The sequence below is a fragment of the Tachyglossus aculeatus genome, chromosome 9, assembly GCF_015852505.1.
Source record: "Tachyglossus aculeatus isolate mTacAcu1 chromosome 9, mTacAcu1.pri, whole genome shotgun sequence".
NCBI lineage: Eukaryota > Metazoa > Chordata > Mammalia > Monotremata > Tachyglossidae > Tachyglossus > Tachyglossus aculeatus.
Window position 1 is genome coordinate 804,740 of NC_052074.1, and position 25,024 is coordinate 829,763.

The 25,024-nt window shown below is 54.0% G+C and overlaps 2 protein-coding genes across 3 annotated transcripts in view; one reads left to right on the plus strand and one right to left on the minus strand.

Moving 5' to 3' along the window:
* Positions 1-16,066, plus strand: SLC3A1 (solute carrier family 3 member 1). The gene is made up of 10 exons (XM_038751473.1): positions 1-693; positions 1,311-1,490; positions 2,905-3,062; positions 5,630-5,755; positions 12,455-12,574; positions 13,258-13,382; positions 13,831-14,026; positions 14,125-14,292; positions 14,867-14,983; positions 15,401-16,066. The coding sequence occupies exons 1-10, from the start codon at positions 249-251 to the stop codon at positions 15,839-15,841; spliced, it is 2,076 nt and encodes a 691-aa protein (XP_038607401.1). The 5' UTR covers positions 1-248; the 3' UTR covers positions 15,842-16,066.
* PREPL (prolyl endopeptidase like) overlaps positions 16,041-25,024 on the minus strand; it is a 17,936-nt gene continuing 8,952 nt past the window's right edge. The window contains exons 7-15 of one of the 2 annotated variants that reach the window (XM_038751472.1): positions 24,439-24,655; positions 22,573-22,758; positions 19,913-20,116; positions 18,598-18,773; positions 17,735-17,951; positions 17,247-17,396; positions 16,898-17,024; positions 16,540-16,622; positions 16,041-16,400 (exon numbers count right to left, since the gene is read on the minus strand). In XM_038751472.1, the coding sequence (XP_038607400.1) occupies positions 16,332-16,400; positions 16,540-16,622; positions 16,898-17,024; positions 17,247-17,396; positions 17,735-17,951; positions 18,598-18,773; positions 19,913-20,116; positions 22,573-22,758; positions 24,439-24,655 (1,429 nt within the window). In that variant the 3' untranslated portion in view covers positions 16,041-16,331. Of the gene's footprint in view, positions 16,401-16,539; positions 16,626-16,897; positions 17,025-17,246; positions 17,397-17,734; positions 17,952-18,597; positions 18,774-19,912; positions 20,117-22,572; positions 22,759-24,438; positions 24,656-25,024 lie in introns of both variants that reach the window. The other variant, XM_038751471.1, reaches the window with a different exon arrangement.

Below are 25,024 nucleotides of genomic sequence, written 5' to 3' on the forward strand. Positions count from 1 at the left end.
GGCTCCAACACTCCTGAGCTCCTGCACTCCTGGCTCCAGTGCTCTCTGGTTCCCGCACTCCTGGACTCCTGTACCCCGAGCTCCAGTGTTCGCCGACTTGTCTCCAGGGCTCTCTGACTCCCGTGTTTCAGGTTACGGTGCTCTCTGGATCCTATACTCCCGCCTTCTGCGCTCCAGTGCTCTCCGGTCTGTGCCCTCCAGCTTCTGCCCTTGGGGCTCCAGCAAGCTCTGGTCAGGGAGCTGGGAGAATGTCTTCTCTGCCTCGCACAGGTAGCCCAGTCAGCCCGCGCGAAGCAACGGAGGGGCCGGACGTCCCAAGGGGCTCCGTCAAGCTGAGCCCGGGGCCGTGGGGTGAGACCAACAACGGATTCGTCTCGAACGAGGCTGGGACGGAGCTGGGGGAGCTGTGGGCCCCAGCCCCGGCACCGGTCCCAGCCTGGAAGGGGATGAGGCCATACGCGGGGATGCCCAAGGAGGTCTTGCTGCAGTATTCGAGCCAGGCTTGCTACCGCGTCCCCCGCAACGTGCTCTTCTGGCTGATCGTGGTGGCTGTGCTCGTGCTGGTGGCGGCCACCGTGGCCATCATCGCCCTTTCCCCCAAGTGTCTGGACTGGTGGCAGGCCGGCCCCATGTACCAGGTCTACCCCCGCTCCTTCCGAGACAGCGACAAGGACGGGAATGGGGATTTCAGAGGTGGGTGCCTGTGGGCATTTCTCCATCCCTGCTCTCCCCTCCTGATTCCCTTGGGTGCGTGGAATTGGGTCTGTGGAGGGGGGAGGGGGAAGGGAGGGAGTCTAGGGATTTGGGGTAGGGGGGCAGTTCAAAGGAGCAGTCGGACACAGTTGTGTACATCCCCCAGCCACACTGTGATTTTTGTCCCGTGACCTTGGGCAAGTCACTTCACTTCTCTGGGCCTCAGTTCCCTCATCTGTAAAATGGGAATGAAGACTGTGAGCCCCAAGTGGGACAACCTTGATCACCTTGTATCCCCCCAGCGCTTAGAACAGTGCTTGGCACATAATAAGCGCTTAACAAATACCACCATTATTATTATTATTATTATTATTATTATCATTATTGTATTTATTGAGCACTTACTGTGTGCAGAGCACTGTACTAAACGCTTGAGTCGTAGGTTCGAGTCCCAGCTCTGCCCTGCAGTGTGACCTCGGGTAAGCCTGTGGACCCCAGTTTCCTCCTTGGTAACACGGGGAGGCCTCCCGGGGCGTTGTGAGGATGAAAGGCGGCCCTTAAGGAGAATAGGTCTTCAGAGGCATTTGGGGACAATCGCGGGGATGGTCGGTGTGCAGGCATTCAGGACAAGCTCGACCACATTGCGAGTCTGAACGTGAGGACCGTCTGGCTCAATTCTTTCTACAAGTCATCGCTGAGAGATTTCCGATACGGCGTCGAGGATTTCCGGGAAGTGGACCCCGTCTTTGGGACGATGAAGGACTTTGAGAGCCTGGTGGCAGCTATTCACGACAAAGGCAAGTTTCATACCAGGCAGGGAGTGAGGGTGTGAAAAGCATCTGCATTCCTCTCTCCCCGCTTTTGATCAATTTATTTAATAATAATAATAATAATGATGGCATTTAAAGTGCTTGCTACGTGCAAAGCACTGTTCTAAGCGCTGGAAATTTATTTGTTCTTTAAATCATCGGTATTGGGCTCTTGTTGGGTGCAGAGCACTGTACTGGGCATTTCCTGTGTGCCTATTGGGAAGGGCACAGTACGAGGTGCCTGCTATGTGTCTGCTGGGTGCAGGGTACTGTATTGTGTGCCTGCTGTGTGTCCAGTGGGTGCAGAGCGCTGTACTGAATGCTTGGGAATGAGACGATGTAGTAAAAGCGGTCCCTTCCTTCGAGGGGGGCGGCGGTGGCAGTCAGACGGAGATTGTATTTGTACAGTGGGGGTGGGGATGGGGGGGGACATAGGATCAGAACAGGATGGAATAATAATGATAATTATGGTATCTGTTAAGCGCTTACTATGTACCAGGCACCGTACTAAGTGCTGGGGTGGATACAAGCAAATTGGGTTGGACACAGTCTCTGTCCCACATGGGGCTCACAGTTTCAATCCCCAATTTACAGATGAGGTAACTCGGTTCTAATCCTAGCTCCATCACTTTTCTGCTGTGTGACCTTGGGCAAACCACTTCTCTGGACCTCAGTTCCCTCATCTGTAAAATGGGGGTGAAGCTGGGAGCCCTGTGTGAGGCAGGGACTGTGTCCAAACTGATTAGCTTACATTTACCTCAGTGCATAGTACAGTGCCTGGCTTCAATCAATCAATCAATCAATCGTATTTATTGAGCACTTACCGTGTGCAGAACACTGTACTAAGCGCTTGGGAAGTACAAGTTGGCAACATATAGAGACAGTCCCTACTCAACAGTGGGCTCACAGTCGAAAAGGGGGAGACAGAGAACAAAACCAAACATACTAACAAATAAAATAAATAGAATAGATATGTACAGGTAAAATAAATAAATAAATAAATAGAGTAATAAATATGCACAAACATATATACATATGTAGAGGTGCTGCGGGGAAGGGAAGGAGGTAAAATGGGGGGATGGAGAGGGGGACGAGGGGGAGAGGAAGGAGGAAGGCTTATAGTAAGGGTTTAACAAATACCATTTAAAAAAGAACAAAAGCTGGCTTACTATGGTAAGCGTATAACAAATACCACCACCCCCACTCCCACCCCCAAAACAGGGTGGGAATCAAGAAAAGGAGTGCGTCCATCGCCCAGGCCTTGTGATTGACAGTGCATTCCCCGGGTCTGACCAAGGAGGTGGGTTTTAAAAGTTGGGGAGGTTGTGGGATTGGGAGAAGTATGAGCCTTCTTGGGTGAAGGAATGCTCTTGGTGCCATGTTCCCACTTTTGCCCGGAAAGGTTTGAAGGTCATTATGGACTTCATCCCGAACCACACGAGTGACCGGCACCCCTGGTTCCAGCTCAGCCGGAACCGGACGGGGAAGTACGCGGACTACTACATTTGGCACAATTGCACCCTGTTGGACGACGGCACCACCGACCCGCCCAACAACTGGGTGAGGTCCCCAGCTTTTCTCCGGTGCTCGGCGGGCACAAACCTGGCCACTGAGCTTGGGGTGGGACTCAGAACCAGCCCGACCAGGTCAAGGGTACCCCCTATGCCGCCCTCCACCCCACCTCATCCCCCACCTCTATTTTGCCCCTGCGCCCATTCCACCCCCAGTCGGAATTGAGGGTCTCCGCACCCCTTCCTCGGCCGGGGGCCCAGCAGGGAGGGCGTCAAGTGATGGGTCTCTGGGCTTGAGCTGGGCTGGGGAGCGTAGGGTAGGGAACGAGAAGCAGCGTGGCTCAGTGGAAAAGAGCTCGGGCTTTGGAGTCAGAGGTCATGGGTTCAAATCCCAGCGCTGCCAATTATCAGCTGTGTGACTTTGGGCAAGTCACTTCACTTCTCTAGGCCTCAGTTACCTCATCTGGAAAATGGGAATTAAGACTGTGAGCCCCCCGTGGGACAACCTCCCCCTTCTCCCCCTCCCCATCGCCCCCACCTTACCTCCTTCCTCTCCCCGCACCACCTGTATATATGTATATGTGTTTGTACGTATTCATGACTCTTTATTTTATTTGTACATATTTATTCTATTAATTTTATTTTGTTAATATGTTTTGTCTTGTTGTCTGTCTCCCCCTTCCAGACTGTGAGCCCACTGTTGGGTAGGGACCGTTTCTGCATGTTGCCAACTTGTACTTCCCAAGCGCTTAGTCCAGTGCTCTGCACACAGTAAGCGCTCAATAAATACGATTGAATGAATGAACCTGATCACCTTGTAACCTCCCCAGCGCTTAGAACAGTACTTTGCACAGAGTAATAATGCCATCATTATTATTATTAGGGGGCAGATGCAGGGCAAGACGGGGGTAAGGTTGGAGTTCATTCATTCATTCATTCAATTGTATTTATTGAGCACTTACTGTGTGCCGAGCACTGTACTAAGCGCTTGGAAAATACAATTCGGCAACAGATAGAGACAGTCCCTACCCACAGCCGCAGGAAGGGGGTGGGCAGGGCCAACCGGGAATTGCTGCTCCCCAAATCCCAGGCTCGGCCTTTCCCTCCCCGGTGGCCCGGGCCCTGCGACGGCCACCGGACGGTGGGACGGAAGGGCAGGCGGGGGGGGGGGCTACCGGCCAACCGGCCACCCCTAACGACCCCCGGTGGCCCTTGGCGAGCATCCCCTGGCGACCTCTGGTGGCCCCTTGAGTTTCTTGGCCAGCCCTGGTAATAATAATAATAATAATAATAACAATAATAATAATAATATTTATTAAGCGCTTACTATGTGCAAAGCACTGTTCTAAGCGCTGGGGAGGTTACACGGTGATCAGGTTGTCCCACGGGGGCTCAGTCTTAATCCCCATTTTACAGATGAGGTCACTGAGGCCCAGAGAAATTCATTCATTCATTCAGTCGTATTTATTGAGCGCTTACTGTGTGCAGAGCACTGGACTAAGCGCTTGGGAAGTACAAGTTGGCAACATATAGAGACAGTCCCTACCCAACAACGGGCTCCCAGTGGCTTGACAGACCCACCCCGTACCCTCCGCTCCTCCGCCGCTAATCTCCTCACCGTTAGGCCTCGTTCTCGCCTGTCCCGCCGTCGACCCCCGGCCCCCGTCCTCCCCCTGGCCTGGAATGCCCTCCCTCCGCACATCCGCCAAGCTAACTCTCTTCCTCCCTTCAAAGCCCTACTGAGAGCTCACCTCCTCCAGGAGGCCTTCCCACACTGAGCCCCCTCCTTCATCTCCCCCTCCCCCCCATCCCTTACCTCCTTCCCCTCCCCACAGCACCTGTATATATGTATATATGTCTGTATGTATTTATTACTCTATTTTATTTTGTTAATATGTTTTGTTTTGTTGTATGTCTCCCCCTTCAACTGTGAGCCTGCTGTTGGGTAGGGACCGTCTCTATATGTTGCCATCTTGTACTTCCCAAGCGCTTAGTCCAGTGCTCTGCACACAGTAAGCGCTCAATAAATACGATTGAATGAATGAATAATCCCCATTTTATAGATGAGGTCACTGAGGCCCAGAGAAGTTCATTCATTCATTCATTCGTATTTATTGAGCACTTACTGTGTGCAGAGCACTGTACTAAGCGCTTGGGAAGTACAAGTTGGCAACATATAGAGACAGTCCCTACCCAACTGTCTAGAGTCTAGAGCGGGGTACTTGCCCAAGTGAAGTGAAGTGACTTGCCAAAATCACACAGCTGACAAGTGGCGAAGCTGGGATTTGAACCCATGACCTCTGACTCCAAAGCCCAGGCTCTTTCCACTGAGCCATGCTGCTTCTAGGTAACCCTTAGCAATTCCTGGAGACCCCTGGTGACCCCTACTTACCCCTGGCAAAGCTTGGTGACCCTTGGGGAACACTGGAGAACCCGTGGCAACTCTCTAGCAATTCTTGGCGACTTCTGGTGACCCCTGGAGACCCCTTGCGAGCCCTGGAGGCCCCTAGCAATTCTTGGCAAAACTTGGCAAAACTTGGCGGCCTCTGGAGACCCCTGGACATCCCTGCGACCATGGTAGCATGTTCCTGATGATTTGCTTCCTTCCCGGGCCAGCTGAGCGTGTTCGGGAATTCCAGCTGGGAGCTGGACAGGGAGCGCGACCAGTGCTACTTCCACCAATTCCGCAAGGAGCAGCCCGACCTGAACGTCCGCCACCCCGCCGTCCAGGAGGAGATCAAGGTGAGGGGGCTGGAGAAGCAGCGTGGCTCGGTGGAAAGGGCACGGGCTTGGGAGTCAGAGGTCGTGGGTTCTGATCCCGGCTCCCCCACGTCTGCTGTGTGACCTTGGGCAAGTCACTTAACTTCTCTGGGTCTCAGTTCCCTCATCTGTAAAATGGGGATTAAGACTGTGAGCCCCATGTGGGACAACCTGATCACCTTGTATCCCCCCCAGCGCTTAGAACAGTGATTTGCACATAGTAAGTGCTTAACAAATGCCATCATTATTATTATTATTATAGAGTTGGGTGGGGGCTGCAGCAGTCGACATCTACAACCGCCACCTCCCAGCAGCAGCCAGCAGCGTGGATTGAACGCCAGCCCACAGCGCTGTCCTGGGGGGCCTGCTGGTCAGCCAACCAATCAATCAATCAATCTTATCAATGCAGGACCCGCTCCTAGGTGCCGAATAATTATGGTATTTGTTAAGTGCTCACTATGTGAGAAGCAGCATGGCGTAATGGGTAAAACTCCGGCCTGAGAGTCGGAAGGTCATGGGTTCTAATTCTGGCTCCACCGCTTGTCTGCTGTGTGACTTTGGGTAAGTCACTTAACTTCCCTGGACCTCAGTTACCTCATCTGTAGAATGGGGATTGAGACTGTGAGACCCACGTGGGACAGGGACTGAACCCAACCTGATTATCTTGTATCTATCCCAGTGCTTAGAACAGTGCTTGACACATTGTAAGTGCTTAACAAATACCATAATAATAATAATTATTATTATTATAATGTGTCAAGAACCATTCTAAGCACTGGGACAGATATAAGATAATCAGGTTGGACACAGTCCCTGTCCAACCTGGACACATCATAAGTGCTTAACAAATACCATAATAATAATAATAATAATTATTATTATTATTATGTGTCAAGAACCATTCTAAGCACTGGGACAGATATAAGATAATCAGGTTGGACACAGTCCCTGTCCAACGTGGAGCTCGCAGTCTTAGGAGGAGAGAGTAGGGTTTAACCCCCATTTGACAGATGAGGTGACTGAGGCACAGAAAAGTGAAGTGACTTGCCCAAGGTCACAGAGCAAACAAGTGGCAGAGCCGATATTCGAACCCAGGTCCTTCTGACGCCTAGGCCCGTATTCATTCCACTATGCTATGCTGCTTCTTTACCGTGGGCAAGGCAGTATATTGGGTGCCTACTACGAATAATAGTGGTATTTTTTAATCGCTTACTATGTGCTGGGGAGTCTCTGAGGCAGGTGAGCTTGGGAAGCTAGAGCACAGATCGATCTGGGAGTCAGAAGGACCTGGGTTCATATCCCCAATCTGCCATTTGCCTGCTGTGTGATTTTGGGCAAGTCGCTTAACTTCTCTGAGCCTTAGTTTCCTCATCTGTAAAGCGGAGATTGAGACGGTGAGACCCATGGGAGACAGAGACTGTGTCCAACCTGATGAGCCTGTATCTACCCCAGTGCTTAGAAAAGTGCTTGGCACATAGTAAACGCTTAAGCAGCACTTGGAACAGTGCTCGACACAGAGTAAGCACTGAATAAATGCCATCGTTATTAACAAGTACCATAGTTATTATTGTCACTGTTATTATTTTTAGGAGCAGGGCCCTTGCTGTTTAGGACACAAGCCTGTGGTGTGTCCTGGTGGTGAGACACAGTGCAGACCTGAGGTCCCAGAAGGGAGGGAGCTGGAAGCCACCTGGCATAGTGGATAGAGCACTGGCTTGGGAGTCAGAAGGTCAGGGGTTCTAATCCTGCCTCCTCCATTTTTTTTTTTGGCATTTGTTAAGCGCTTACTATGTGCAAAGCACTGTTCTAATCGCTGGGGGGGATACAAAGTGATCAGTTTGTCCCATGTGGGGCTCACAGTCTTAATCCCCATTTTACAGATGAGGTAACTGAGGCTCAGAGAAGTTAAGTAACTTGCCCAAGGTCACACAGCAGACATGTGGTTGTCTGCTGTGTGGCCTCGGGCAAGCGACTTTACTTCTCTGTGCCTCAGTTACCTCATCTGTAAAATAGAGATTAAGACTGCGAGCCCTATGCAGGACAGGGACTGCATCCTACCCAAGTTGCTTGTATCCACCCCGGCTCCTGGTACAGTGCCTGGCACATAGTAAGCACTTAACAAATACCATAATTGTTAATTATTATTATTGCCCGTGGGGCTGGCGCTTGGCACCACACCTTGTACCGACTCCCCAGCAGGAAGGACACTGATGTTGGGGTGGCCCCGGGTCCTTGGCTATGGGAGGGGGGCCCAGAAATGATTCTATTGCTCATTACGGTCATTTAGGAGAGACAAAGTCCCCCCTTTATCAGCGGAAGAGCTCAGCCTGGGCTGACCTCTCGCCATACCTCCTTACCCCTCATCCCTCCCCCATACATGTGTGGCTTGGGGAGAAAGGTCGAGGTCAGCCACTCAGTCAATCATCTTTATTGAGCGCTTACTTTGTGCAGAGCACCTTACTAAGTGCTTGGGAGAGTACAGTAGAACAATAGCCACATTCCCTCCCCACAATGAACTTACAGTCCAGAGGGAGAGACAGACACTAATATAAATGAATTACAGATATGTACGTAAGTGCTAAATTACATATGTACCTAAGTCGGGGCCTCGATTCATTCATTCATTCATTCAATCGTATTTATTGAGTGCTTACTGTGTGCAGAGCACCGTACTAAGCGAGCGTGGCTCAGTCGAAAGAGCACGGGCTTTGGAGTCAGAGGTCATGGGTTTGAATCCCGACTCCGCCACATGTCTGCTGTGTGATCTTGGGCAAGTCACTTAACTTCTCTGGGCTTCAGTTACCTCACCTGTATAATGGGGATTAAGACTGTGAGCCCTACATGGGACAACCTGATCACCCTGTATCCTCCCCAGCGCTTAGAACAGTGCTTTGCACATAGTAAGCGCTTAACAAATGCCAATTATTATTATTATTACAAGTTGGCAACATATAGAGATGGTCCCTACCCAACGGTGGGCTCACAGTCTAGAAGGGGGAGACAGAGAACAAAACAAAACGCCCCCTTGGCTCACTCTCCCCGGGATTTTGATGTCCTGACCCCCACCCCCCCGGCCTGCCATTTCACTTCAGACTCCTGTCATATATGGAACACAGTGAGGGGGCGAGGAGGCCAGGCAGATATGGGGGTGGGCGGCCAAGGAGCAGTTGAGAGCCTGAAAGCCAGTGGCCGCGTGGCTCTGTCAGAGGAAGAGGGTGGGGCCAGGTCCTGGAGGTCAGGTTCATCCATAATTTATTTATTTATTTAAATTAATGCCTGTCTCCCCCTCCAGATTTTGACCTCATTTTGGGCAGGGAACACGTCTATCAACTCTGCTGTATTGTACTCTCCCAAGCGCTTAGTACGGTGCTCTGCACACAGTAAGCACTCAATACATAAAATGGATTGATTGATTGACTGACCGCTGGCACCAGCCCTGGGACGGCTCCGGGTCTTGGCGAGGAGGGGCTGACGACAGTGCGACTCCAGAGAGGAGTGAGGGCACATGCCATCCAAACCTGGGCCGATACCCGCCAGCCTTCTGAGCCCCCAAACTGCCCTTTCTCACGGAGCCGGGGTGCCCGGGGGGATTAAGTCCGGTGGAAACGCTTATCCAGCAAATGCTTTGACGAGATTAAACTTTGGACTGACCGGTGTGAAAGTCCAGACCACGGAAACGGCCTTGGCCTTCCCACGGTCAACCCTCCACCTCCCAGAGGGTAATCTCAGCAAAGATCACTAATCTCTTGTCCTGGAAAATGCCCAAGCGGAGGCCCCGGCTGGTCCCTGGCCTGGCCACGGTTCCCGCGCAGTCCATGGCCCCGGTCCTGGCTGCGCCCACCCCTCGGCTCGGGGGCAGGGAGCAGGGAGCCGCAGCCTTCCTGGGTGCGGGGAAGCCGGGGAGCCGTCTCCGTATTAAACGGAATCACTGACCCAAGATTAACACTTGGGCTGGAGGGAGGGAGTCCGCTGTCCAGCGGAGGCGTGGGGTTTGGCAACTCCATGGAGGGACAGGGAATGATTAACCCAGGCCCCCGGCCGGCCGCTGGGCAGGGAATGACTACTTGAGAGAAAGGAGTGGACGCCTCTGCACTTAAGCTAGGACTTTATCTCCATTAAGTCCTGGGCACTTGGCCTGGATTGGGCCCAGGGGCCCTGCCTTCCCTGTGACCCCCTGGGGAGTAGGCTAAGGGAGGGGCCCTGCCTCTCCAATCGATCAGTCAACTGATCCATCGCGTTCAGTGAGCGCTTACTGTGTGCAGAACACTGTACTGAGTGCTTGGGAGAGTACAAGACAGCAGAGTATCCCACCCACAATAATAATAATAATTACGGTATTTGTTTAGCGCTTACCATGTGCCAAGCACTGTTCTAAGCACTGGGGTGGATATGAGCAAATTGGGTTGGACACAGTCCCTGGCCCACATGGGACTCACAGTCTCATCCCCATCACACAGAGGAGGGAACTGAGTCCCAGAGAAGTGAAGTGATTTGCCCAAGGTCACACAGCAGAGAAGTGGAGGAGCTGGGATTAGATCTCATGACCGTCTTACTCCCAGGCCTGGGCTCTTTCCACTGTGCCAAGCTGCTTTGCTTAATAACTATGGTATTTGTTAAGTGCTTACTGTGCCAGGCACTGTACTAAGTGCTGGGATGGATACAAGCCAATTGGGTTGGACACAACCCTGGCTCACAGTCTTAATCCCCATTGTACAGATGAGGTAACTGGAAGCCTGGAGAAGTGAAGTGACTTGTCCAAGGCCACACAGCACACAAGTGGCAGAGCCAGGATTAGAATCCATGACCTGACTCCCATGCCCGGGCTGTAGCCACTATGCCCTGCTGACAGTGTCACAGTCTAGAGGGGGAGACAGACATTGGTTTTAATAAATAAATAGATTACTGATGAACCCGTGACCTCCAGTCCCTGGCCACGCCCCCTTCCTCTGACAGCCATCTGGCCACTGGCTTTCAGGCTGTCCACCAACTGGCCGCTTCTTCTCCCACCTCAGCCCCCGTCACGCTCTTTTCTGTTTTATGGTATTTGTTAAGTGCTTACTGTGTGCCAGGTACTGTACTTAAGTGCCGGGGTAGAGAAGCAGCGTGGCTCAGTGGAAAGAGCCCGGGCTTTGGAGTCAGAGCTCATGGGTTCAAATCCCGGCTCTGCCAATTGTCAGCCGTGTGACTTTGGGCAAGTCACTTCACTTCTCTGGGCCTCAGTTACCTCATCTGTAAAATGGGGATTAAGGCTGTGAGCCCCATGAGGGACAACCTGATCACCTTGTGACCTCCCCAGCACTTAGAACAGTGCTTTACACATAGTAAGTGCTTAATAAATGCCATCATTATAAAAGGTAATCAGGTTGGACACGGTCCCTGCCCCGCTATGGGCTCCCACGCTTAACCCCCATTTTACAGATGAGGTAACTGAGGCACAGAGAAGTCAAATGATTTGCCCAAGGTCACACAGCAGACAAGTGGCGGAGCCAGGATTAGAACCCAGGTTCTCTGACTCTCAGGCCCCTGCTTTTTCCACTAGGCGTATATGCTGCTTTTCCTTCTAAGCAAACTTTCCAACTCCTTCACCTCAGGCTCTCTGGAACGCCCACCCTCCTTCAGTGGCTTCCTGTAAACAATCCCCCTCCTCCAGGAAGTCTTCCCTGAATCAATCAATTGTATTGAGCGCTTACTGTGTGCACAGCACTGTACTAAGCGCTTGGGAAGTACAAGTTGGCAACATATAGAGACAGTCCCTACCCAACAGTGGGCTCACAGTCTAAAAGAGTGGCCTCACAGTCTAAAAGAATAACCCCACCTCTCTGGTTATGCCTCACCTCTCAGGTCTGCCGCCTCGTTGATTTCAATCTCGACTTTCGTTGTCCTTGGTCGGGCTGCTTCTGCTCTTTCGTCAGGTCTACGCTTGGTCATTTGGGTCTGCTTACCTCCCTGTTTTGGCCTCCAAGGGAAGGGACCGGGCTTTTGGCTCCGTTTCTCCCCAAGCACCATGCTCTGCACCTGGACATATCAATCTCATGTGCTACACACCTCAGAGGGTACAGTGAACCCATGTGGGGACGGGGCCGATGTGATCCTCGCCTTTGAGTCAGTCAGTCATTTTTATTGAGCGCTTACTGGCTGCAGAGCACTGTACTGAGCTCTTGGGATGGGATGATTCGGCAACTTAACAGGCACATTCCCTGCCCGCAACGAGCAAGCAAGGGGTGCGGCACAATGCAAAAGTGTACAGAGGACAGTGAAGGGGCTGTGCGGCTGAGTCGGAACCGAGGGTGTGTTCAGTGTGGTTAAATCCGGTGTACTCAAATCCTGCTGCTATTGACGGGGCAGAAGGCCCAGTTGGGCCACAGAGGGCCGTGGGATGGACAGAAACAGCTGTTTCGCCCTTCTGGCTGGCACCCTGATTTTGACCAAACTCGCAGTAGGATACCAGCCAATGGCACCAGCCCGGGATGGGAGGGGAAGGGAAGGAGGGTTGTCCCCTCGGATCCAGAAGTGTGGCCTGAGGCCATCGGGAAGTGGCCCCTCCTACACGGCCCCACATCTGAGATCTAAGCGGGGATGGAGGTGGTGGGTGACTGGAATCTTTATCCCATCTCCAGTGACAGATGGGGATGTGTTGCCTGGGGTGCACTCATTCACCTCTGCCTTTCTTCCCGGGTTTAGGAGATCATTCGCTTTTGGCTCGGAAAAGGAGTTGACGGATTCCATTTTGACGCTGCCAGGTTCCTGCTGGAAGCGACCCACCTGAGAAACGAGCCTCAAGTCGATGGGAGCCAGCCCTCGGTAAGCGCCTGCCTGCCCATTGGCTGCCACTGCCGTGGAGAAGGGGCGTGGAGGGTGGGGCAATGGGGGATCGGGCCAACCTCACACTGGGCCTTTGGCCAGGGAGTGGTGGCCTCGGCTGCCCAAGCCTTAGTTGGCACGGTGCTGTGCTGGCCCAGGGCTCCCCAGCCTGGTACCTGCAGATGGAATTGCGCCTGTGGCCTGGCCCACCCGTGGTAGGCGGCCCCGGGGGTGGGTGGAGGGCAGGACTGGTTGCCAGAGGAGGGAAGGGATGTCCAAGAAGGTGGTGAGTGCTGGCTCCTGGCCCCCAAAGACTGGGGGCATGAAGCAGCGTTCCACGGGCTCCTGGCGTAGGGACAGAAGCCAATGTGCTCTGGATCCAGTCAACAACAAGGGACAGAGAGTACCCTTCATTCCTGCCCTGAAGGGGGGATGGGAACCAGTGGGCATTTCTGGCACCCTCTTCTCAGCTCCCAACTCCTCCTCAGCCACCTCTATGGCCCGGCTTCCCCGGCCCCATCGTCCCCCTGATGCCCACCAACGTTCAGACAACTACCTCTGGTGCTGAGAATTGAGCCGCTGGGGGAGACGATGGGCCTGGGCCGCCTGTCGGGTCACTCTGAGGCAGCAAGGGAGTTGGGAGTGTGAGAGAAAATCGGTGCCCTGGTATCCCTCCCTAATAGGCCACCGTCACTAACTACGCAGACTTGTATCATGACTACACCGCCAACCAAGAGGGGATGCACGACCTTATCCGGGCCTTCCGTGAAACGATGAACCAGTTCAGCAGGGAGCCTGGGCAATACAGGTAACCCTTGTGGGTGTGGGGGATCACAAGATCCCGCCTCACGGGAGGAAGCCAGTGTTTCCTGAGCCCACAGCTGCAGCCTATATTCTCCAATCTGTGCCTGAATGTGACATTGAAAGTGGAGCCTAATTCCCTCTCTCCCTGGGGCTGCTCAAACCAAGCTGTGGTGTGTGGGTGTGTTATTTGTTAAGCACTTACTATATGCCATGCAGTGTAGGGAGCCCAGCTAGTCCCCTACAAGGGCTCAGGCAGTGGCTGGGGGTCATACAGGACGTGGGATTTGCTGTCCCTGACCACACTTTCCAACCTTTCCCTCCTCGGCCGATGGCTGGACTCTGGCTGCCGAAGTTGACGTCGACTCTCGATGGGGGAGATGACCGCCACGGGTCTCGGGATTAGGGCTCTGCTCATGCTGACCGTTTTGTCTTTCCCCGGGGATACTGCACAGGTTCATGGGTGTTGAAGCCAATGGGGAGACAATTGATAGCACCATGATGTACTACGGTCAACCCTTCATCCAGGAAGCGGACTTCCCCATCAACCCTTTCCTCTCCCCCTTTTCAAATTCTTCTGGGAGAAATGTGTTGGACACTGTACTTGCCTGGATGGACAACATGCCCAAAGGGAAATGGCCCAACTGGATGGTGAGAGTGAGAGGACGTACCCCGCAGTGTGTCTTCTGGGTTGGGCTCCCAACATGCCCTTTGAGTCACGGCCTAATGACTGTTCTCGTTCGTTGCAGACCGGAGGCCCTGACTTCACCCGGGTGTCCTCTCGCTGGGGGGAGAACTACACCAACGTCTTAAACATGCTCATGTTGACGCTTCCCGGGACCCCCATCACTTACTATGGGGAAGAAATCGGCATGCGTAATGCGCCGGTGGGCTCTCTGAAGGACACGTACAATCCGGTGAGTGGCTCACAAGCCTGCTGTGGCTAACTGCTGCCATCCGCTCACCCTTTCCAGGCCAGAGAGGGAGGCCCCACAGCTCCATCCCACTGGTGACAATGGCCCGGAATGGCGGTGTTGGCAGATGACTCTATTGCTAGGAAGCAGACCTGTCATGTTGCCTAGGTCTTGCTCACCCAGGGGTCTGCCAGCAGCTCTGCCCAGGGGACACCGGCGTTGGGAACTTCTCCTTATGGCTTGAACTCTTAGACAGGAGTCTTAGGAATTGGAAGCAAAAATATCCATCCTGGGATTATTTTTGAACCACCTCCCTCCTTGTCTTATCCCCACCCAACCACGTTCAGGGCAAAAATGACAGGGCTGGTTCAGTGCTTATGAACGGAGAGGGAGAGAGAGAGCGGTTGTAAATCTACTTGTCAAACACATTAATCAGTACAAGTATTGGGGAGGTGACTAGCTCAGTCCGGCTGCCGTTCTTGGCCCTCTCAATAACCTAGTCCCAACAGCGCAAGTGTTGCTCTGCTTCCCGCTTGCCGTCCGGAGCCCTGACCCCCGGGGGTATTCCGTGCCCTAGGAGACCATCGGCTCCAAGGCCCCCATGCAGTGGAACTCTGAGGACCACGCTGGTTTTACGGAAAGCTCGTGGCCCTGGACACCCGTGAGCGACAACTATGAGACCGTCAACGTGGAGGTAAGGCTGGAGGGGCGAGATCCTAGGCGGGGCTCTCTTAGGGCCGCTATCCCGCCCCAACGCCACAGAGGGCTTGTGTGCATTGTTGCCGTCTTGGCGGAGATGTTTCTGGCAGGTCAGGGGGTGGAGATGTTTCTGGCAGGTCGGGGTGAAGACGCAGCCGGTCCTTGGGCTGCAGAAGGGCTCGTGGGTAGCTGCTGCCCTGGTGGGAGGCGGAGCCCAGGTTGGTGGCTTATCGCCCCGCTCCACCATCCGCGAGGGGCAGAGGAGGTGGGAGAGTCTTGCCCTGTCCCCAGCTCCGGCCCAGGGCCTTCGGCTGCCTCGGAAAGCGCAGCTTGGGGCTACCGGCGAAAGCCTGCTGGTTTCAGAGGGCGGAAGGGTTCTGGCCCCAATCCCACTGTGCCTCGTGTTTTTCAGGTGCAGTCGAAGCAGCCCGGCTCGACGCTGAAGCTGTACCGGGAACTAGGCGCCCTACGGGCCGGCGAGCTGCGGCTGAGCCGAGGTTGGCTGTGTTCCATCTGGAGTGACCAGAACCTGGTGGTCTACAGTCGCGAGCTGGACGGCCTGGACAGAGTGCTCACCATGGTGCTCAATGTGGGAGGGCCAGCCCGGTTGGATCTGCGGAGCCACATTTCGGGGGTCCCCGCCAAGGCCAGCATCCGGCTGGGCACGAACCTCGGTCGTGGGCGCCAGGAGGTGGACACGGCTGTCATCGACGTGGAAACAGGTGAAGGATTGATCCTCGAGTACAAAATGAAGGTTCCTCTTCACAAAGAGGTGGCCTTCAAAGATCGCTGCTTCATTTCTGACAAAGCGTGCTACTCCAGCGCCTTCGATCTCCTGTACAACTTCTGTTAAGCCAGAGGCGGGTACCGCGCTCCAGGCTCGTGGCAGCCTCCTGCGCACAGGCCTGGCAGAACTCAGGCTTGGCTAGGATGAATTCATTAGCGGGGCTAGGCCTTTCCGGGTTGGATCCATGCTGGAAGTTGTGATTGGTATAAAACAAGGTGACACTTGTTTTAAATAAAAATGCAAGCCAGCCTGGGCCCTGCAGCATGGCCCAGATGTTTTGGGCTCTGCGCACGGCTGCTCCTACTCTCCCTAGTCACAGGCACTGCTTCTGCCCGGAGGAGAGGACGAGAGGCTGCTCCAGCCCGGTCCCATCTCTCCAACCCCAGCGGACCTGCCACGGGCCGGGAGGGATGTGAATGTGGGAGATGGGGGAGAGGCCACTGGGCTTTTTAAAGGCTTCCTCGCCTGGTTCTGCATCTCCCACTGGGTCGACGAGACTCCCAGGGGTGGGCTCCACCCCGGCCTTTCTGAGCCCACGGTGCTTCCTTTTGCCTCGTCAGCACGGAGTGGGCGGAGGTGGCCGCAGGCCCAGCTCCTGGTACAGAAAACCCAGCTGGGCTGCAACCTGAGAGAGAACATTTGATATCGGAGGGTGCGGACACTGCTCTGGGCACCTGCTCCACTCCTATTCCAACAGGTGGGGAAAGAGGTGCCTTCCCTCTGGCCCTGGGGGTGGGAGGCGGGCTCTTCCCCTTTCCCCTTACCTCGTTCAGTGTGTCATCCCAGGCACTGCTGCAGTGGCTCCCCTGTGCCCGCACAGCCAGGATCACGGTAGGCTCCGGATTGCCTGCTGGGGTGGGAATGCCGGCTTAGAGGGACCCAGATGTGCCCGGGGCATGGGGAGCGGGCCCCCGGCTGCAGGACCGCCCCCGATATGGGGCGAGTAACAAGTGGTCAAGCAGGTGAGCCGTCCCTGGTGGGAGCTCCCGTGGCATGCCCCGAGAGGCCCGTTATGAATTCTAGCCCGAGAGATGACAGGGTGGCTGGGCCCAGGGTGGGTCAGGGAGACAGATTAACCCAGCCCCGTGACCCACCTGGGGCCACGAGTGAGCGAACACGTACCTCCCAAGGCGCTGTCTCGGCCGTGAGCCCGGATGGCTGCTCTGAGGCTCTGAGTGTATCTGAGCAACCCCTCCAGGGGGATCCGCTGGTCGTTCTCATAGGCCGTGATTCTGACCGATGGGTAACGCTGGGGGAGCAAAGGCGGCCAGGAGAGGGGAGCGATTCGCCAATGGAAGGGGTCATGCCCTTGCACCCCACGCAACACCGGTGGAGAGCGGCATCAGGCAGCTTGCCCCGGCCCGAGAAGGGGAGGGTGAAACCCGCGGTGCGTGTGATGGACGCCGGTCAGTCCCCTGGGCTACACCACTCGCGTGGCAGCGAAGGCGGGTCACATGACCACCCCGCGTACCTGGGGCTTAATGTTGTGGTAGGGGCAGTAGCTCTTCAGGTAGTCCAGGCAGTTTCCCCCGGCCAAGGGATCTCCCCACTCCTCCCGCTCCTCGACCGTGAGTGGGAGCCGCGGGTCCAGCATGGTGTTCACGAGGTCCAGGAACGGTGCCTACAAGAGCGAAGGGTGCTCCCTGGATCCTGTCCCAATGAGGGAGGAGTCCCGAGGTCTCAGAGGGTGCTTAGCCCTCTCAAGGGTCACACCTTCACACCCGGGGCCTCTGGGCCCACTGCCAGCCAGAGGTTACCCTGGGAACGGTCAGCTGGCCCTGCCTGACCCAAGCAATCTGCCTCAGGTTCCACCCTGACAGCAGACTGACTCAGCGGGCGGGGGCCGGGGGTGAGCCGGCCTCGCCGCTACTGCCGAGCTCTTGGCACGGGACCCGGCCCCTTCTCCCAGAACCCCCCGAGGGGACCGGCCCGCAGCCCAGCCCCTCCGCGGCGACTCACGTGCAGAGCCACGGCCCGGAGCAGCTGGGGACTGGTGTTGCACAGAGCTCCGGCCAGCAGGCCGCCGGCGCTGGAGGCCGCGAGCGCGGTTCTCCGTGGCTCCGCCATTCCTCGCTCATGCAGCAGCGCGATGCAAGCCTCCAGGTCGGCCAGGCCGTTGAGCTTGTTCTGTAGGCGGCCATCTCGGTGCCAGCCGAGTCCCAGCTCCCCGCCGCCCCTGCAGCCAGAGGGGTGAGCCCAAGTAGAGCAGTGTGTCACCACCCTCCACCTCTGCCAGCCCAAGGCTCAAGGAACCCACAGGGAGAAGTGGGCATCTAAGGCAACACAACGCGGCATTTCTCTCACTCGAGATCACGGATGGCCCTTGCAGGGGGCCGGAACCTGGTTGGTGCTGGTCCGTCCTCATGCTGATCAGAGCAGAAGTCACCACGGTATTTACTAAGGGCTTACTTTATGCAGAACACTGTACTAAGCACTGGGGAAAAATACCCACGTGAGAAATCGATCCAGTCCTTGACCCCTCCAAGGCTCGCGAGCCAAGGATAAGGGATAGGAGAGGGGATGGGCAATAGACAAAGGAGGAAGGATGACATAACAAAAACACACGAATGACAAAAATGGCACGGACGAGGACCTGGGCAGCTTGAGAGATGGGACTCTGGGTAAGAGGAGCAGAGTTTCAGGCTCCTCGTGGCTCAGAGTCCAACAGTTCCAGCTCGGAATTCACTTCTGGAACTTGAGGCCGTCTCAGGGAAGCTCGGGGGACTCAAAGACTCTTTTGACAGAGGGGAGTCCCCTAGTTTCTGCTTGGTTTCCCTCACTCTCGAGCTCCGCCCCTTCCCTCCGTCCCCCCCATGACTTACCTAACGTGGCAATATGCTAATATCCACCCATCCTCCACTAACATCAGCTTTTCGGCCTTAAAGCTCATGTCCAAGTCTGTTCCGTAAGCTCCATACACATGGATGAGAAGAGGCATCCTCCGCAGGTCCTCGGCGTCTGCTTTATGAAGAACGGTCACCGGCACCAGCGTTCCGTCCTGGAAGTGAAGGCCGGTTTAATTACAGCGGGTGATTCAAAATTCCCGGGTGGCACCCAGACCCTCACAACCCTCGACTGCCAGATTTTCACAGCCCCCTGCAGCCGAGCCCACCCAACCCTCGTCCACTGGGCCTCTGCCCCGTGCTGTCACCAAACCAGCCACGATAATCGTGATTGTGGTATTTAAGCGCTTACTTATGAGCCAAGCACTGTATTAAGCGCTGAGGTAGATATGAGATCACCAGGTCCCACGTGGGGCTCTCAGTCTAAGTAGGAGGGAGAACAAGTATTGAATCCTCATTTTGCAGTTGTGGGAACTTAGCCCCAGAGAAGTGCCCGTAATCACACAGCAGCCCTCGAGTAGCACTGAACGTCTTGGATAAACCACAGCTGGTGAACATTCTGCTTCTGGACCCTCAGGATGGCTCACACAATTTTAGTACTCAACAGAAGTAGAGTGAACGCAAATTTGGCTTCTCAGTTCCTTTCCTGGGATTGGTCAGTCAATCGTATTTATTGAGCACTTACTATGTGCAGAGCACTGTATTAAGCGCTTGGGAGAGTACAATATAACAATAAAGCAGAGACATTCTCTGCCCACAGCGAGCTTACAGCCTGGGGGGGTGTCAGCCAAGAACCACTCCAAATTCCTCGGAGCAACAGCCCCAGGCTCCCTTCCCATGCCCCACGTGCCAGGTCGCAAAGAGCTGGTGTCCGCCAAGGTGGCAGATCATCATCATCATCATCAATTGTATTTATTGAGCGCATGCTGTGTGCAGAGCACTGTACTGAGCGCTTGGGAAGTACAAGTTGGCAACATATAGAGACAGTCCCTACCCAACAGTGGGCTCACAGTCTAAAAGGGGGAGACAGAGAACAAAACCAAACATACTAACAAAATAAAATAAATATGTACAAGTAAAATAAATAGAGTAATAAATATGTACAAACATATATACATATATACAGGTGCTGTGGGGAAGGGAAGGAGGTAAGATGGGGGGGATGGAGGGCGGGACGAGGGGAAGATGGGGTGAACCTCTAGAGGAAGTGCCGTAGAGCCGCAAGCCTGTGCCCATTTCCCCTCTGGGGAGGAAGAATGAAGGAGGCGGAGGTTGGGGCAGGGGGAAACTTTACCTTGCTCTTTGCCTCAAATCGCCCCATGCAGCAGCGGCCGGCGCCTGGCTCCCCAGGTGCCCCTTGCTCCCAGAGGCGGCCTTCGAGCAGCCCGTAGAGAAAGCGCCGAGGGGGCTGCACTGGAGAAGACAGCTGGAAGGCACAGACGTGGCCACCGGGCTCTGGCTGAGGGTCCAGGTGGCAGGCGCAGGCCCAGGCCGGGAGCTGTGGAGAGGCACACGGACCTTGAGCTGGCGGCCCTGCTCCCTCCCTCCCACCCCTCCGTGCCGACGGCCTTTCATCATTTTCTTCTTAAATGGTATTTGTGAAGTGCTTACTATGTACCGGGCACTGTACTAAATGCTGGAATAGATACGAGCTAATCAGGTTAGAGTTGGTCCATGTCCCTCAAGGGATTCACGATCTTAGAGAAGCAGCGTGGCTTAGTGGAAAGAGCACGGGCTTGGGAAGTCAGAGGATGACAATGATGGCATTTATTAAGCGCTTACTATGTGCAAAGCACTGTTCTAAGCGCTGGGGAGGTTACAAGGTGATCAGGCTGTCCCACGGGGGGGCTCACAGTCTTAATCCCCATTTTACAGATGAGGTAACTGAGGCCCAGAGAAGTCAAGTGCCTTGCCCAAAGTCACACAGCTGACAACTGGCAGAGCTGGGATTTGAACCCCTGACCTCTGACTCCAAAGCCCGTGCTCTTTCCACTGAGCCACACTGCTTCTCTAGAAGCAGCGGATTAGAGGATGTAGGTTCTAATCCCAGCCCCGCCACTTGTCTGCTGTGTGACCTTGGGCAAGCTAGTTAATTTCTCTGTTCCTCAGTTACCTCATCTGTAAAATGGAGATTAAAAGTGAGCCCTACGTGGGACAACCTGATTACCCTGTATCTACCCTAATGCTTAGAACAGTGCTTGGCACATAGTAAGTGCTTAAAAATAACAGAAGTACTATTATCCCCATTTTACAGAGTAGGTTACGGAGGCACAGAAGTGAAGTGACTTGCCCACGGTCACACAATAGACATGTGGTGGAACTGGGATTAGAACCCAGGTCCTTCTGACTCCTAGGCACATGCTCTAGCCACTTCCTTAACGGTCCTGATGCCTCAAAACAAGAACAGTCAACCTCAATACCCCCAAACACATTTTATTCCCCTTTTCCTCCTGCCTGTTGGTTCCCATTGCTTAATACATCCACCTATTTCATCATTCACTCAATCGTACCTATTGAATCGTACTTACTGTGTACAGAGCACTGTACTAAGTGCTTGGAAAGTACAATTCGGCAACATACAGGGACAGTCCCTACCTCACAACGGGCTCACAGTCTAGAAGAAGTCTAGAAGCTATTTCATCCTCAGCTTCCTGCAGTTTCCTTGTTCTTCCCGTTACTCCCAGTCTGTATCAATCAGTCAATGGGATTTCTTGAGTACTTATTGCGTGCAGAGCACTGTACTAAGTGCTTGGGACAGTACCATACAAAGGAGTTGGCAGACACAATCCCTGCCCTCAAGGTGCTTTATAAATGGTATTTATTGAGAGCGTACTCCTTGAAGTAGTGCCATACGGAGCGCTCACTGTGTGCACTGTACTCAGTACTTGGGAGTGTAAAGGCAGGTGGACGTGATCCCTGCCCTCAACAATCTGAAGTGAAGCAAGTCACTTCACTTCTGTGCCTCAGTGTCAGTCTAGCGGGGGAAACTGACATTGATGGGAGGAAGCCACAGAGCAGCGCTCAGTAGGTGTTCAGGAAATACCAGCGACCGGCTAATGGAGAGGCTCCTGGAACTTGGACAGGGAAGAGAAGCTGCCCCCGATTGGCCACCTGCCGCCCCCCAACATCGGCCCACGGCGGATCGAGTCCTGGGCAGGGGGGTTCCTCCGCCTGAGGTTCCTGGTTCCAAACAAGGGTCGATTTCTAGCTTGGCACACCGTGGCGGGTTCGAGGATGCAGCCGACCACCCCCGGAGGAATTGGCGGAGGAAGCCCAGTCACTGCGCTTGCAGATTCCGTGTCTACCTCAGAGAGCATATATATGTATATATGGTTGTACATATTTATTACTCTATTTATTTATTTATTTATTTATTTATTTTACTTGTACATTTCTATCCTATTTTATTTATTTATTTATTTATTTATTTTATTTTGTTGGTATGTTTGGTTCTGTTCTCTGTCTCCCCCTTTTAGACTGTGAGCCCACTGTTGGGTAGGGACTGTCTCTATGTGTTGCCAATTTGTACTTCCCAAGCGCTTAGTACAGTGCTCTGCACATAGTAAGCGCTCAATAAATACGATTGATTGATTGATTGATTGAGCAGAGCCCCGGAAGCGGCGATGGGAACGGGCAGCGGTGCGTGAGCACCGTGAGGACGAGTACTTGGATGTTTCTGAGGACGGCCCTGCCCAGCTGCCCCCAATCGTGATCCCACAGTGCGTCAGCGGCTGAGATCCCAGAGAACAGTTTAGACTTATTAGCCTTAGATCCCACTGCTGTCGACTCCCGGGGGAGGAGCCAGGCAAATGCCAAGCACCGTGTCCAACAGCTCTGAAAGTCAAACGTTTTCCTGCTTCCTCAGTTCAAATGGGGGAGGGGAGGGGAAGAGGGAGAGACAGACGACGTGGGGCTCAAGTAAGTGGCGTCCCTAGAACAAAGGCGGGTTCATACCGTAACCGACCGCACCGACCGTTCCCTGAGGGAGACCACGTTGAGGAAGAACTGACTGCGGTGCTTCAGGAACAGGATGCAGTGATCCTCGAACATCTCCAGGTCAACTAGCTTGGTCTTCCCTTTCGTGGTGTGAACAAGCTGCCAGTTCTCCACGCCACAAAAAGCCACGGGTGTCTTCATTAGCTGTGAAGAGGAAAGGGTCGAGAAGGGATGCCCTCGGCCCCCGGAGTCCTGCAGCGGCTCGTGGCCTCGGGCGGGGTGATGACAGACACTCAGAGGAAATGGATTCTGAGAAACTGATTAAAAATGGCACTGGTCAAGCACGGTGTGGCACCCCCTGCCCTCTCTTCCCATTGAGGAGGGCGTCCGGGACTCCTGTTGGAAACAATATAGGTGAGCAGGTGAACTCTGGCCCTAGAGGGGAGGGTTTGCATGAACTCAAAATCGAGATGAAGACTGTGAACCTACTGTTGGGTCGGGACCGTCTCTATATGTTGCCAACCTGTACTTCCCAAGCACTTAGTACAGTGCTCTGCACGCAGTAAGCGCTCAATAAATACGGCTGAATGAATGAATAAATGAATGAATTTACTAAGGCCCCACTGAATGCAATGTACTGTGTTAACTGGGCACATGGGAGATTGCAATAGAAGCATGAGACAATATTAATAATAATTATTATGGTTCTTGTTAAGCGCTTACTATGTACCAAGCACCGTTCTAAGCACTAGGGTGGATATAAGTTAATCAGGTTGGACAGTCTCTGTCCCACATGGGGCTCACACTCTTAATCCCCATTCCCCAGATGAGGTAACTGAGGCCCAGAGAAGTGAAGTGACGGCCCGAGATTACACAGCAGACAAGTCACGGAGCTGGGATTACAATCCAGGGCCTTCTGACTCTCTGGCCCGTGCTCTGTCCACTAGGCCATGCTGCTTCTCTAATCCTCTCCTGATTCTCCTCCTACCCCTCTGGCTACTCCTTCTCAGCCTTTTCTCCAGCTGTTCCTGACCGTCAAGGTTCAGGTTCAGAGTTCAGTTCCAGAAGCCTGTCTCTTCTCAACAAACACTCACTCCCTTGGGGAGCTCATCCGTTCTTGTGGGTCCAACCATCACGCCTTCATGTACATTTCCCAAATCCACCTCGCTAGCCCCGACCTTTCTCCGTCTCCTCCATCTCACATCTCCTCCAGCACATCTGTATGATATCCCACTACCATCTAAACCGGTCCAAAACTGAACTCCCGATCATCCCTCCCACAGCCTTTACACCTCTTAACTTTCCCATCACTGGTAACAACTCCACCATCTTCCCCGTCTCTAAAGCCCCCGATTTTGGCATTGTTCCTCCCTCCTCTTTCAGCCCCCATATTCAGTCTGTCACCAAATCTGTTAGCTCTTTCTCCTCTACATTTCCAGGGCCTGCCTTTCTCTTTCTACCCAACATACTATCCCACTGTCATTTCCCGACTCGATTGCTGTATCAGCCTCCTCACATACCTCCTTGCTTCCAGTTTCTCCCCTCTCCTACCCTGACTTCACTCTGTTGCCCAGATCATTTTTCTAAAATATTGCTTGTCGCACGCCTCCTTACGCCTTGAAAATTTCCAGTGGTTTCCCATTCTTCTCCACATTAATCAATCAATGATATTTACTGAGCACTCACTGCCCACAAGGAGTTTCAGACAGAAACTCCTAACTACAGGCTTTAAGGCATTCGATCAGTTCTCTCCCTGTCACTTCTCCTCACCCCCATCCCTGCCACATTTCACCTTGTGTCCTTCACTCCCTTAACCCGACCTCTTCCCTGTGCCTTGTTCTTATCCTTCACGGCCAAACTCTTGCTCGATCGATCACGGAATACCTTGTACTCTGCAGGCTCGCCGTACGTTGTGACAATGTACAACTCATCGCTACTGTGCTCAACATGGTAGAGGACTCCTGGAAGTCGCTTCTGGACAAGGACGGGCGGGCCCCAGGGCTGGCGACAGTCTACAAACCACACTTCAGATGCGGTCTTGCTGTTACTGTTCACAGTGATGAAGCGCCGGTCTTTGGTGCGGTACAAGTCCACAAAGAATCTGGGAACAGTAGATGGGAGAGGGAAAGTCTTGATTTCTCCACACGCACAACCCTCAGCTGGCATCCCCAAACTCTGGCCCACGACGGCGGCAGAGATGCTAGTGATGCCGCAGAGAACACCGCCCCGCCCCCGCTATGCCCTCTTTCCCGGTCTGGCCACAGGGCTGGGAAGGAGATGAAGGGGGAGAGATGGGAGGGGATGAATACCGGCCTCCTGGATGGTCTTGAGTCTTAAGCCCCCGCCAGATTGCCTGGGATGAGTCCCTGACCCACCACGTGCTCACTCCATCATTTTGCACGGGCTCGGGCCGGGTCTACAGTGTCTGAAGCCAAACCAGTCAGTGGGGAGGACTGGAGAAGAGGGGATC